The 13542-nt window shown below is 54.8% G+C and overlaps 1 protein-coding gene and 2 pseudogenes across 1 annotated transcript in view; all 3 read right to left on the bottom strand.

The window, feature by feature from the left end:
• LOC146422060 (uncharacterized) overlaps positions 1–367 on the bottom strand; it is a 2813-nt pseudogene extending 2446 nt beyond the window's left edge.
• The window catches only part of LOC146422059 (protein-tyrosine kinase 2-beta-like), a 58098-nt gene that overhangs the window by 24412 nt on the left and 20144 nt on the right, over positions 1–13542 (bottom strand). The window contains exons 6-18 of the mRNA XM_085046752.1: positions 12235–12297; positions 10386–10440; positions 8879–9019; positions 7702–7776; positions 7504–7605; positions 6993–7110; positions 6147–6186; positions 6011–6057; positions 5732–5785; positions 3845–3942; positions 3670–3754; positions 1758–1858; positions 1568–1677 (exon numbers count right to left, since the gene is read on the bottom strand). Of these exons, the coding sequence (XP_084902878.1) occupies positions 1568–1677; positions 1758–1858; positions 3670–3754; positions 3845–3942; positions 5732–5785; positions 6011–6057; positions 6147–6186; positions 6993–7110; positions 7504–7605; positions 7702–7776; positions 8879–9019; positions 10386–10440; positions 12235–12297 (1089 nt within the window). The remainder of the gene's footprint in view (positions 1–1567; positions 1678–1757; positions 1859–3669; positions 3755–3844; positions 3943–5731; positions 5786–6010; positions 6058–6146; positions 6187–6992; positions 7111–7503; positions 7606–7701; positions 7777–8878; positions 9020–10385; positions 10441–12234; positions 12298–13542) is intronic.
• Positions 12430–13498, bottom strand: LOC146422061 (uncharacterized; annotated as a pseudogene).

Genomic DNA, 13542 nt, shown 5'->3' on the forward strand with positions numbered 1-13542 from the left:
TCCGGAGCCTTGGAGACCCTTTGGAATGGAAGTGTTTGGTTTCCCAAGAAAAGGTCTCCAACACTCCTCTAAACCCAAATTTCTCCACAAACCTCTGGATCCAAAACCTTTCCCAGCTTTTCCCCCCAGATTCCCATCCCACCATGGATATTCCAGCATTCCCAGCTCACCTCAGGCTGCAGACCAGCTCCTGGAATTTGGGCCGTTCCCCGGGATCGTAGTCCCAGCAGCGCGTCATGAGGGTGTAGAGGACAGGAGGGCACAGGTCGGGTTTGGGGAGTCGATCCCCCTTTTCCAGGACTCCGATCACATCCTTGTTTTCCAGCCAGAAGAACGGCTGCTTCCCGTAGCTCAGGATCTCCCACATGCACACGGCTGTTGGATGGACCGGGACAACCTCAAATTCCCGGGAATTCCCTGGAATCTGCCCCTTCCCGGGGTTTTGGGGTTTTTTTGAGGTGGGACACTTGGCAGCTTGGAATTCCTGATTCCTGGGTGGGAATTCTGGCAACTCCTCCCAAAGTTTGGGGTCAGCAATATTTCCTCAAGTCCCTCATTTTCCCCTGTATCTGTATCCCTGCCTGCCAGTATTTGGGATTTAGGATTTGGGAATTCTGGCATTTAGGATTTGGGAATTCTGGCATTTAGGATTTGGGATCTGGGGGCTTGGAGATCCCGATTTTGGGGATGGGCGGATGGATAATGGATGGAGAATGGATGGGGAATAGATGGAGAACAGATGGATAATGGACAGGGAATGGATGGAAAACAGATAGGGAAGGAGAATCCCCACCTTGACAACACCACTTCCCAAAAATTCCCCACCAAACCCTTCCCCCTCTCCCCATGCCCATTCCCAGTTCCCAGCACCTCCTCCCACCCATCCCAAATTCCACCAGACCCTGATCCCATCCCGAATCCCACCCGGCCCCAAATTCCATCCCATATCCCACCCAGCCTCGAGCCCATCCCTAGTCCCACCCGGCCTCAAATCCCATCCCAAATCCCACCCAGCCCTGATGCCATCCCCAATCCCACCCAACCCCAGTCTCATCCCGAATCCCACCAAACCCTGATCCCATCCCAAATCGTGCCCAGTCTCACTCCCATCCCAAATCCCACCAGACCCCGATCCCATCCCGAATCCCACCAGCTCCCAATCCCATCCCAAATCCCACCTGACCCTAAATCCCATCCCGAATCCCTCCAGATCCCAATCCCATCCCAAATCCCATCCAGCCCCGAATCCCATCCCAAATCCCACCGGACCCCGCTCCCATCCCGAATCCCACCTGACTCTAAATCCCAACCCGAATCCCACCCAACCCCAGTTCCATCCTGAATCCCACTGGATCCCACTCCCATCCCAAATCCCACCCGGCTCCCAATCCCATTGCGAATCCCACCTGACCCTAAATCCCATCCCGAATCCCACCCAACCCTGACCCCATTCTACATCCCACCCGACCCCAATCCCATCCGTAATCCCACACAGCCCCAATCCCGTCCCAAATCCTGTTGGATCCCAATCCCATCCCGAATCCCGCCGGATCCCGTTCCTGCTGACCTGTGGACGCAGCTGAGAGCCTCCAGGTAAGCCAAGGCTTTGCCCACCTGCAGCGCGAACAGCACCAGCACAGGCACCGGCGGCCGCTGCCGCTCCAGGTACTGCCCCAGCTGCAACCGCAAATTCCCGCCGGGATCAGCGCCGGAATTCCGGCGGGAATGCCGGGATGGGGGCGGGAACGGGGTCTGACCTCTCCGTAGGGATAGAGCTCCATGACGATCCAGGTGGGCTCGTCCTCGGCGATGCCGATGAGCTTCACGATGTGCGGGTGGTCCAGCTTCTTCATCAGCACTGCGGGAATGGCGGAATTGCCGCCTCGGAATGGGGAATTCCCGGTTCTGGGAGTCCTGATCCCTGTCCTGGGTGCTGTGGGATTCCCACCTCGGAATTCCGGATTCTGGGAGTCCCGGTCCCTCTCCCAGGGGCTGTGGAACTCCCACCTTGGAATTTTCAATTTTGGGAGTCCTGATCCCTGTCTCAGGGGCTGTGGAATTCCCACCTCGGAATGGGGAATTCCCGATTCCGGGAGTGCCAATCCCTGTCCTTGGGACCGTAGAATTCCCAACTCAGAATGGGGAATTCCTGATTGCAGGAGTCCCAATACCTATCCCAGGAACTGTGGAATTCCCGCCTTGGAATGGGGAATTCCCAATTCCGGAAATCCTAATCCCTGTTCCAGGGGCTGTGGAATTCCCAATTTGGAATGGAGAATTCCCAGTTCCAGGAGTCACAATCCCTGTCCCTGGGCCTGTGGAATTCCCGCCTCGGAATTCCCAATTCCAGGAGTCCTGATCCCTGTCCAGGAGCTATGGAATTTCCAACTCAGAATGGGGAATTCCCAATCCTGGGAGTCCCGATCCCTGTCCCATGGGCTGTGGAATTCCCACCTCAGAATGGGGGAATCCCGATTTTGGAAATCCCAATCCCTGTCCCGGGGGCTGTGGGATTCCCACCTCAGAATTCTCAGTTTCGGGAGTCCTGATCCCTGTCTCAGGGGTTGTGAAATTCCTGCCTTGGAATGGGGAATTCCCAGTTCCAGGAGTCACAATCCCTGTCCCAGGGGCTGTGGAATTCCCACCTCGGAATTCCCAATTCTGGGAGTCCCAATCCCTGGTCTAGGGGCTGTGGAATTCCCACCTCAAAATGAGGAATTCCTGATTTTGGAAATCCCAATCCCTGTCCTGGGGGCTGTGGTATTCCCACCTCAGAATTCCTGATTCCAGGAGTCCCAATCCCTGTCCCTGGGCCTGTGGAATTCCCAAATCAGTCTGGGGAATTCCTGATTCTGGAAATCCTAATCCCCGTCCCGGGGGCTGTGGAATTCCCAACTCAGAATGGGGGATCCCAATTCCAGGAATTCCAATCCCTGTCCCAGGGGATGGAGGCAGAGAGAGAGGAATGCCTGGGATTTTCCAAAGGGGTTAGATCTCCTGGTTTTTAGGATCGATGGCCTCACCTGGGAATTCCAGCAGGAATTCCAGCAGCTTCCCCCTTCCAATAATCCCTTCCCATAATCTGGGGGTTTTTGGGATCCTATCCCAGGTGTCTCGGCATGGATTGACTCCCTTTTCCCCAGTCCAGCATTCCAAAGGCCACTTCTCCCCAAAAAGCCACCGGGAGATGCCAGGACAAGGTTGTGTCATCCTGTCCCCACCCACGTGAGCCCTGAGTGGGATCTTATCCCAGAAAACCCTGGCAGAACACTCGGGATCCCAAAAAAAACCCAGCAGGACCCTCAGGATCCTAAAAAAACCCCAACAAAAACCTCAGGATCCCAAAAAACCCAGCAGGACACTCAGGATCCAAAAAAACCCCAGCAGGGCCCTCAGGATCCTAAAAAACCCAGCAGAACACTCAGGATCCCCAAAAAACACAGCAGGACTCTCGGGATCCCAAAAACCCCCACAGAACCCTCGGGATCCCAAAATACCCCAGCAGGACCCTCAGAACCCCAAGAAGAACCCAACAGGAACCCCCTTGAGATCCCAAAAACCCCAGCAGGACCCTCGGGATCCCAAAAACCCCAGCAGGACCCTCGGGATCCCAAAAAACCCCAGCAGGACCCTCGAGACCCCAAAAACCCTGCAGAACCCTCGGGATACCAGCTTCACTCAGGAATTTTTCCCGGTTTTCCGGACTGCAATCCTTCTTGCAGGTCTTCACGGCCACGTTGATGCGCTCACCCTTCTGCTCAGAGAGGGAAAAGTGGGAATGGGATATCCCAAACCCCGCCCGGATCCCGGATTTGGGATGGCGGGGAAAGGGCGGGAATCTCACCGGGGTGGTGTAAATTCCCTCGTAGACCTCTCCGAAGAATCCTTCCCCGAGGATCCTGCCCAGTGCGACGTCATCCCGGGAAATCAAATAGTGCTGGACTTCGTGGGGATGGGAAGAGGGAAAAGGGGACTTTATCCCAAATCATTCCGAGGGCAGATCCCCCCCCGGGATAATCGGGAATATCCCTGGGTCTTCCCTCTCCATCCATGAGGATCCATGGATCTGGCCTCTCCATCATTCCAAGGATCCATGGATCTGCCCTTTCCATCCATGAGGATCCATGGATCTGCCCTCTCCATCATTCCCACATGGATCCATGGATCTGTGTGCTCCAACCATGAGGATCCATGGATCTGCCCTCTCTATCATCCCAAGGATCCATGGATCTGCCCTGTCCATCCATGAGAATTCATGGATCTGCCCTCTCTATCATCCCAAGGATCCATGGATCTGCCCTGTCCATCCATGAGAATTCATGGATCTGCCCTCTCTATCATCCCAAGGATCCATGGATCTGCCCTGTCCATCCATGAGAATTCATGGATCTGCCCTCTCTATCATCCCAAGGATCCATGGATCTGCCCTGTCCATCCATGAGAATTCATGGATCTGCCCTCTCTATCATCCCAAGGATCCATGGATCTGCCCTGTCCATCCATGAGAATTCATGGATCTGCCCTCTCTATCATCCCAAGGATCCATGGATCTGCCCTTTCCATCCATGAGGATCCATGGATCTGCCATCTCCATCATTCCCACACAGATCCATGGATCATGTCCTGTCCATCCATGAGAATCAGTGGATTCTGCCCTCTCTATCATTCCCACAAGGATCCATGGATCTGCCCTGTCTATCATCCCAAGGATCCATGGATCTGCCCTCTCCATCCATGAGGATCCATGGATCTGCCCTATCATTCCCACAAGGATCCATGGATCTGCCCTGTCCATCATTCCAAGGATCCATGGATATGGATCTGCCCTCTCCATCCATGAGAATCCATGGATCTGTGTGCTCCAACCATGAGGATCCATGGATCTGCACTCTCCATCCATGAGGATCCATGGATTTGCCCTCTCCATAATTCCAAGGATTCATGGATCTGCCCTCCCCATCCACGAGAATCCATGGATTTTCCCTCTCTTTCCATGAGGATCCATGGATCTGCCATCTCCATCATTCCCACAAGGATCCATGGATCTGCCCTCTCCATCCATGAGGATCCATGGATTTTGCCCTTTCCATCATTCCCACATGGATCCATGGATCTGCCCTTTCCATCCATGGGAATCCATGGATCTGCCCTCTCCATCATTCCCACAAGGATCCATGGATCTGCCCTCTACATCTTTCCAAGGATCCATGGATCTGTGCTCTCCATTGTTCCCACAAGGATCCATGGATCTGCCCTGTCCATCATTCCAAGGATTCATGGATCTGCCCTCTCCATCCATGTGGATCCATGGATCTGCCCTCTCCATCATTCCCACACAGATCCATGGATCCTGTCCTCTCCATCCATGAGAATCAATGGATTCTGCCCTCTCTATCATTCCCACAAGGATCCATGGATCTGCCATGTCCATCCATGATAATCCATGGATTCTACCCTTTCTATCTATGAAGATCCATGGATCTGCTCTCTCCATCATTCCAAGGATCCATGGATCTTCCCTCTCCATCATTCCATAGATCTGCCCTCCCCTTCCATGAGAATCCATGGATCTGCCCTCTCCACCATTCCAAGGATCCATGGATCTGCCCCACGACTCATGCCAGTTCCTCCAGGATGTTCTGAGGTGTTCAGTGAGGATGGGACAGGAATTTGGGATGGGCAGGAGGAACTGGGACACCTCAGCCGGAGAATTCCCAGGGGAAGCACCTACTTCCAGATCTTGGCCTTGAGGATTCATCCAGGATTTCGGCGTAAATATCGGAATCTGGGGAAAAACGGGGTGTGGGATTGGGATCAGGAAGCTCATTGGTTGGGGGGGTTTTCCAGCATCTCCAGAGGGTCTGGAGCTCCTCCAGGATGCTTGGAGGCATCCCAACCCTCTGGAAAAGAGCTGAGGGTGTCCAGCCTTCCCAAATCCCATATGGAATGTGTCCTAAATCTCTGCCCACACCCCAGGGATGATGGGAAGGGAGAAGAGACAAAAACTCACCCCCACTGATGCTGTGGGAAAACGTGGAAATCCTCTCCCCGAGATTCCTGAGGGTGGGAAGAGGGTCAGGGACCGGGATGGGGATAAGGAAGGATACCGGGGTCAGGAATCCTGGGAAAGGGTCAGGATCACTCACGGGGCTGGGATCTGCGGGAGGCTGATCCTCTTCTCCCGCTCTGCAGAGAGGAGAGGGAAAATTCCTGTCCCATTCTATCCCATCCCATCTCCGTCCCATCCCCATAACATGCAACCCAACCCATCCCAACTCCATTCCCATCCCATTGCCATCCCCACACCCATTCCAACTGCATCCCTTCTCATCTCATCCCATTCCATGAAAAGCCATCCCATCCCCATTGTCATCCCTATCCCATCCCATTCCATTCCAACTCCATTCCATCCCATGTCATCTCTACCCCATTCCGATGACATCCAAACCATCCCCACCCCACCCCATGCCATCACCATCTCCATCCCTATACCTATCCCATCCCTATCCCATTCAACCCTATCCTATCCCTATCCCATTCAACTCCATCCCATCCTAATCCCATCCCATCTCCATCCCATCCCAATCCTGTCCCATCTCCATCCCATCTCCATCTCATCCTAATCCCATCCCATCTCCATCCCATCCTAATCCCATCCTAACCCCATCCTAATTCCATCCCATCTCCATCCCATCCCCATCCCAATCCCATCCCAATCCCATCCCATCTCCATCCCATCTCCATCTCAACCCAATCCCATCCTAATCCCATCCCATCACAATCCCATCCCATCTCCATCCCATCCCTATCCCATCCTAATCCCATCCTAATCCCATCCCATCTCCATCCCCATCCCATCCTAATCCCATCCCATCTCCATCCCATCCCATCCCCATCCCATCTCCATCCCATCCTAATCCAATCCCATCCCATCTCCATCCAATCCCCAAAACATCCAACCCCACCCGATCCCACCACCCCTGGATTCCCACCTTTCCTCGGGAATACGATGAGCGATGTCTCCGAGCCCCCCTGGAGCCGGCAGTAGCCGTCGATGAGGTCGGCCATGTTTTCCGCCTCCGCCAGTGATGACGTCTTGATTGCCAGGGACTTGGGAATTCCAGGATGGGACGATGGATCAGCCCTTCTCCCACCCCATAGCCCATCCCAGTTTTCCACCATCATCCTTCCCACCATCCCGAGACCCCTGGAACAGCACTCCCAGCACTGGAGGAGCATTCCCAGGAAAGGGTTGGAACAGGGACATTCCTGAATTTTCAGGGATCATTTCCCCTTGACCAGGGTGGGAGATGGATGAGGCAGGATTTGCCAGAAGCTCCACAGGGATCCCACCAATCCCATCCATCCCACCCAGCATTCCCAGGATGCCCCAAATCCTCACCTAAGGGGCTGGAAATGGAGCTTCCCACAAATCCCGCCTGATCCCCAGGGATCCCACCCAGCCCACCCAGCATTCCCAGGAATTCTCTCCCAGCTCCTCACCGGGGGGGTTCCGCTGAGCCCCAGCTGCAGCAGAGCCTGGTCATCCTCCACTCTGGAGCACCGGATGGACTTGATGTCCCGGAATTCCGCCAGGCAGGTGGGCTGGGAAGGGGGAATCCGTCGGGAATTAAATCCATGCTGAGTTGAATCACTGATTCCGGATTAGGAACCCCCCAATTCCCAGCCCGGAATTCCCACCTTGGCGTCCTTGCTGGTCACCTGCCGGATGCCCTTGGGGCCGATGACCAAATCCACGGTGATGTTCCATCCTTGCTGGGGGCAGCCAGAGCAGAGGGAAATTGGGATGAGGAGTATCCCAAGGGTCAGGTCCCATCCCCATCCCATTCCCATTCCATGCCATGGAAAGCCATCCCATCCCCATCTTCATTCCCATCCCGTCCAGCCCCATTCCATCCCATCCCAACCCCATCCCATTCCCATCCCAATTCATCCCATCCTGATCCCACACCATCTCCATAAGACCCAACCCACAAAACATCCTACCCATCTCATTCCATCCCCAGAACATCCCAACTCCATCCCATCCCATCTCCATACCATGCCATGCCATGCCATCCCATCCAAATCCTCCTGCACTGCCATCCTCATCCTAATCCCACCCCAATCCTGCTCCATCCCATCCCATCCCATCCCATCGCATCCCATCCCAATCCTCCTGCACTACCATCCTATCACTATCCCAATCCTGTACTTTCATCCCATCCCAATCCGGATAGTGCACTTCCATCCCATCCCAATCCTTTGCTTCCATCCCATCCCACCCCATCCCATGCTCATCCCCATCCCCATCTCCATCCCCATCCCCATCCCATCATCTCACCCTATCCCATCTCAATCCTGCACTGTCCAACTCCATCCCATCCCACCCAAATCCATCCAACTCCATCCCATATCCCTTATCCCGTATCCCATATCCCATATGCTGTCTCCTATATCCCATATCCCGTAACCCATGATCCCATATCTCACATCCCATATCCCCTATCCTGTATCCTATACCCTGTATCCCATATCCCGTATCCTGTCTCCTATATCCCATATCCCATGATCCCCTATCCTATATCCCATATCCCTCATCCCCTATCCCACATCCCGTATCCCGTATGCCACATCCCACATCCCATATCCCATATCCTGTATCCCATGTCCCTTATCCCACATCCCATTATCCCACATCCCACATCCCATATCCCATATCCTATATCCCACATCCCACATCCCATTATCCCACATCCCACATCCCATATCCCGTATCCCATATCCCACATCCCATTATCCCATATCCCACACCCCATTATCCCATATCCCACGTCCCATTATCCCACGTCCCACATCCCACATCCCGCGCACGCACGACGAGCTGGCAGCGGAAGCTCTCCTGGTCGATGGGCGCGAAGGTGGCCAGGGTGTGCAGGAACTTGAGGACGCACTCCTCTTCCCGCAGCAGCGCGTACTGCTGGAACGTCTGCTGGATCATCTTCCGCAGCTGCCGCGGCTGCCGGGACACCCGCGGGGACACGGCGTCGGATACAGGAACAGCGGGATGGGGAGCGGGATGGGGCCGGACACACGGATGGACACGGGTGGGGTATGGGTATAGAGGAGTATGGGAATGTACATGGATACGGGGACATGGGCACGCATGGGCACGCATGGACACGCATGGACACGCATGGACACGCATGGACACGCATGGACACGCATGGACACGCATGGACACGCATGGACACGCATGGACACACAGGGATATGGGGATTCACATGGATACACATGGACACACATGGACACGCATGGACACATGGGGATATGGGGATTCACATGGATACAGGGACATGGACACACATGGAGACGGGGATATGGGGATTCACATGGATAGGGGACATGGATACACATGGATACACATGGACACATGGGGATATGGGGATTCACATGGATACAGGGACATGGACACACATGGAGACGGGGATATGGGGATTCACATGGATAGGGGACATGGATACACATGGATACACATGGACACATGGGGATATGGGGATTCACATGGATACAGGGACATGGACACACATGGAGACGGGGATATGGGGATTCACATGGATAGGGGACATGGATACACATGGACATGCATGGACACACAGGAATATGGGGATTCACATGGATACGGGGACATGGACACACATGGACACGCATGGACACATGGGGATTCACATGGATAGGGGACATGGACACACATGGACACACATGGACACATGGGGATATGGGGATTCACATGGATACAGGGACATGGACACACATGGACACATGGGGACACATGGGGATTCACATGGATAGGGGACATGGACACACATGAACACATGGGGATATGGGGATTCACATGGATACGCAACACAGATACACATGGATACACATGGACACACATGGGGACACACAGATGGACAAGCATGGACATAGGAGCATGGATGGGGATAGGGACACAGGGATATGGGGATGCACATGGATACGGGACATGGACACACACGGACATGCATGGACACGCATGGACACGCATGGACACGGGAGTGTGGGTGGGGATAGGGGCATAGGGATTTGGGAAGGCACATGGATACGGGACATGGACACACATGGACACACATGGACACATGGCGATATGGGGATTCACATGGATACAGGGACATGGACACACATGGATACACATGGACACACATGGGGACACACAGATGGACAAGCATGGACATAGGAGCATGGATGGGGATAGGGACACAGGGATATGGGGATGCACACGGATACAGGGACATGGACACACACAGATGCATGGTCACAGGTGCCCCCAGGTGTCCCACCCGTGTCCCAGCCGCGTCCCTCACCTTCAGGTTCTCCTGCATCTGGCTGGGGAAGAACAGGTCCAGCCCCACCTCCTTCCTGCGGAGCAGAGAATTCGGGGAATGTCAGCAGGAATTCCCAATCCTGGGGAGGTGTGAGGGTTCTGGGGGGAGTGGGATGGAGGAGACCGAGGGAAGGGGGAGCTGAGGGGAGATCTGGTGGGGAAAAGGGGGTGGAGGGTTCCCATCTCTCCTCTCCAAGGATGAGGAGCTGGAGGAGGATGTGGAGCTACAAGTGGATGAGGAGATGTGGGAAAAAGAGGAGGATGAGGAGGATGAGGAGGATGAGAAGTTGTGGAAAAAGAAGGAGCTGTGGGAGGATGAGGAGATGTGGGACAATGAGGAGGATGAGGAGATGTGGGACAATGAGGAGGATGAGGAGATGTGAGGAAATGAGGAGGGTGTGGATCTGAGGAGGATGAAAAGTTGAGAATATGGAGCTGCAGGAGGCTGAGGAACTAAAGGAGGACGAGAAGCTACGGGGTGAGCTGGAGGAGGATGAGGAACCACGAGAAGATGAGGAACAGAGGGAGGAGAAGGATGAGGAGGAGTTGTGGGATGATGAGGAGGATGAGGAGCCATGGGAGGATGAGGTGCTACAGGAGAATGGGGAGCTGCGGGAAGATGACAAAATGTGGGAGGATGAGGAGCTGTTGGAGGATGAGGAGATGTAGGAGAATGTGGAGATGTGGGAATATGAGAAGGATGAGGAGGATGAGAAGTTGTGGAAGAAAAAGGAGCTGTGGGAGAATGAGGAGCTACAAGTGAATGAGGAGGATGAGGAGTGGTTGGAGGCTGAGGAACCGTGGGAGGATGAGAAGTTGAGGAGGATGAGGAGCCATGGGAGGATGAGGAGCATGAGGAACAGGAGGATGAGAAGCCATGGGGTGAGCTGGAGGAGGATGAGGAACCATGAGCAGATGAGGAACAGAGGGAGGAGAAAGAGGAGGAGTTGTGGGAGGATGAGGAACTACAGGAGAATGGGGAGCTGCAGGAAGATCAGGAGATGTGGGAGGATGAGGAGGATGAGGAGCTGTGGGAGGATGGGGCGCCATGGAAGGATGAGGAGCGTGAGGAACAACAGGAGGATGAGAAGTTGTGGAAGCATGAGGAGCTGTGGGAAGATGAGGAGGATGAGGACCTACAAGTGCATGAGGAAGATGATGAGTTGTGGGAAAATTAGGAGGATGAGGAGTTGAGGAGGATGAGGAGCCATGGAAGGATGAGGAGCTGTGGGAGGATGAAGAGCCGTGGAAGGATGAGGAGCCATGGAAGGATGAGGAGCCATGGGAGGATGAGGAGCCATGGGAGGATGAGGAGCCATGGGAGGATGAGGAGCATGAGGAACAGGAGGATGAGAAGCCATGGGGTGAGCTGGAGGAGGATGAGGAACCATGAGCAGATGAGGAACAGAGGGAGGAGAAGGAGGAGGAGTTGTGGGAGGATGAGGAACTACAGGAGAATGGGGAGCTGCAGGAAGATCAGGAGATGTGGGAGGATGAGGAGGATGAGGATTTGAGGAGGATGAGGAGCCATGGGAGGATGAGAAGTTGAGAAGGATGAGAAGCCATGGAAGGATGAGGAGCGTGAGGAGCAACAGGAGGATGAGAAGCCATGGGATAAGCTGGAGGAGGATAAGGAACCACCAGAAGATGAGGAAAAGTGGGAGGAGGAGGAGGAGTTGTGGGGGGAGGAGAAGGATGAGAAGTTGTGGGAGGATGAGGAGCTGTGGGAGGATGAGGAAGATGATGAAGATGAGGAGCAGAGGGAGGATGACGAAGGCCACCAGCAGGTCCCTGCTGGGCTGAGGTGGAGGCTCCAGGCCCAGACTCACTCCAGGAACTCGAAGTTGGATTTCTTGTCCAAGGCGTTCTGGGGCATGTCCTTGTAGAACCTCCTGCGGGACCAAGGGACGGGGATATCGGCTGGTGACACGCGTCCCTCCATGTCCCCACATCTCCCATGTCCCTAAATCCCCCATAACCCCACATCCCCCATGTCCCTCATGTCCCCACATCCCCCATGTCCCTCATGTCCCCACATCTTCCATGTCCTTCTATGTCCCCACATCCCCATGTCCCTCTATGTCCCCACATGTCCCCACATCCCCATGTCCCTCTATGTCCCCACATGTCCCCACATCCCCATGTCCCTCTATGTCCCCACACCCCCACATCCCCCATGTCCCCCCAATGTCCCCACATCCCCCATGTCCCTCCATGTCCCTCCATGTCCCTCCATGTCCCTCCTTCCACCTCTGGAAGATCTGGACCTTCCCACCTCTTCCCCATCCCATTCCCATCCCCCAGACCTCCCATAGCAGCAGAGGGAACAAGAGGGACACGGGGACAGAGTGACACAGGGACAGACGGACACAAGGAGAGAAGGACAGAGGGACACAGGGACATGGGGAGAGAGGGACACAGGGACATAGCAGCAGAGGGACACAGGGACAGAGGGACAAAAGGAGAGAAGGACATGGGGACACAAGGAGAGAAGGACACGGGGACACAAGGAGGGAAGGACACGGGGACAAAGGGACACAAGGACAGAAGGACAGAGGGACACAGGGACATGGCAGCAGAGGGACACAGGGACAGAGGGAGAGAGGGACACAAGGAGAGAAGGACATGGGGACACGGGGACATGGGGACAGAAGGACACAAAGACAGAGGGACACAAGGACAGAAGGACACAGGGACATGGGGACAGAGAGACACAAGAGGGACACAGGGATACAGACACAGGGACAAAGGGACACAGAGGGACATGGACACAAAGACAGGGGGACACAAGGACAGAAGGACTCAAGGATGGAGGGAGAGAGGGACACGAGGACAGATGGACATGGGGACACAGGGACACAAAAACAGAGACATGCAGACACAGGGACAGAGACACAGGGACACGAGGAGAGAAGGACAGAGGGACACAGAGACACGAGGATATGGGGACACAAGGACATGGGGACACAAGGACGTGGGTACAGAGGGACATAGAGAAAGAGGGACATGGGGACACAAGGGCACAAGGACACAAAGACAGAGACAGAGGGAAACAAGGACACAGGGACACAAGGAGAGGACAGAGGGACACATAGGGATGCAAGGACATGGGGACAGAGGGACAAGGGGACATAGGA

Source organism: Lichenostomus cassidix, unplaced genomic scaffold, assembly GCF_008360975.1.
Source record: "Lichenostomus cassidix isolate B80296 unplaced genomic scaffold, HeHo_3.0 HiC_scaffold_528, whole genome shotgun sequence".
NCBI lineage: Eukaryota > Metazoa > Chordata > Aves > Passeriformes > Meliphagidae > Lichenostomus > Lichenostomus cassidix.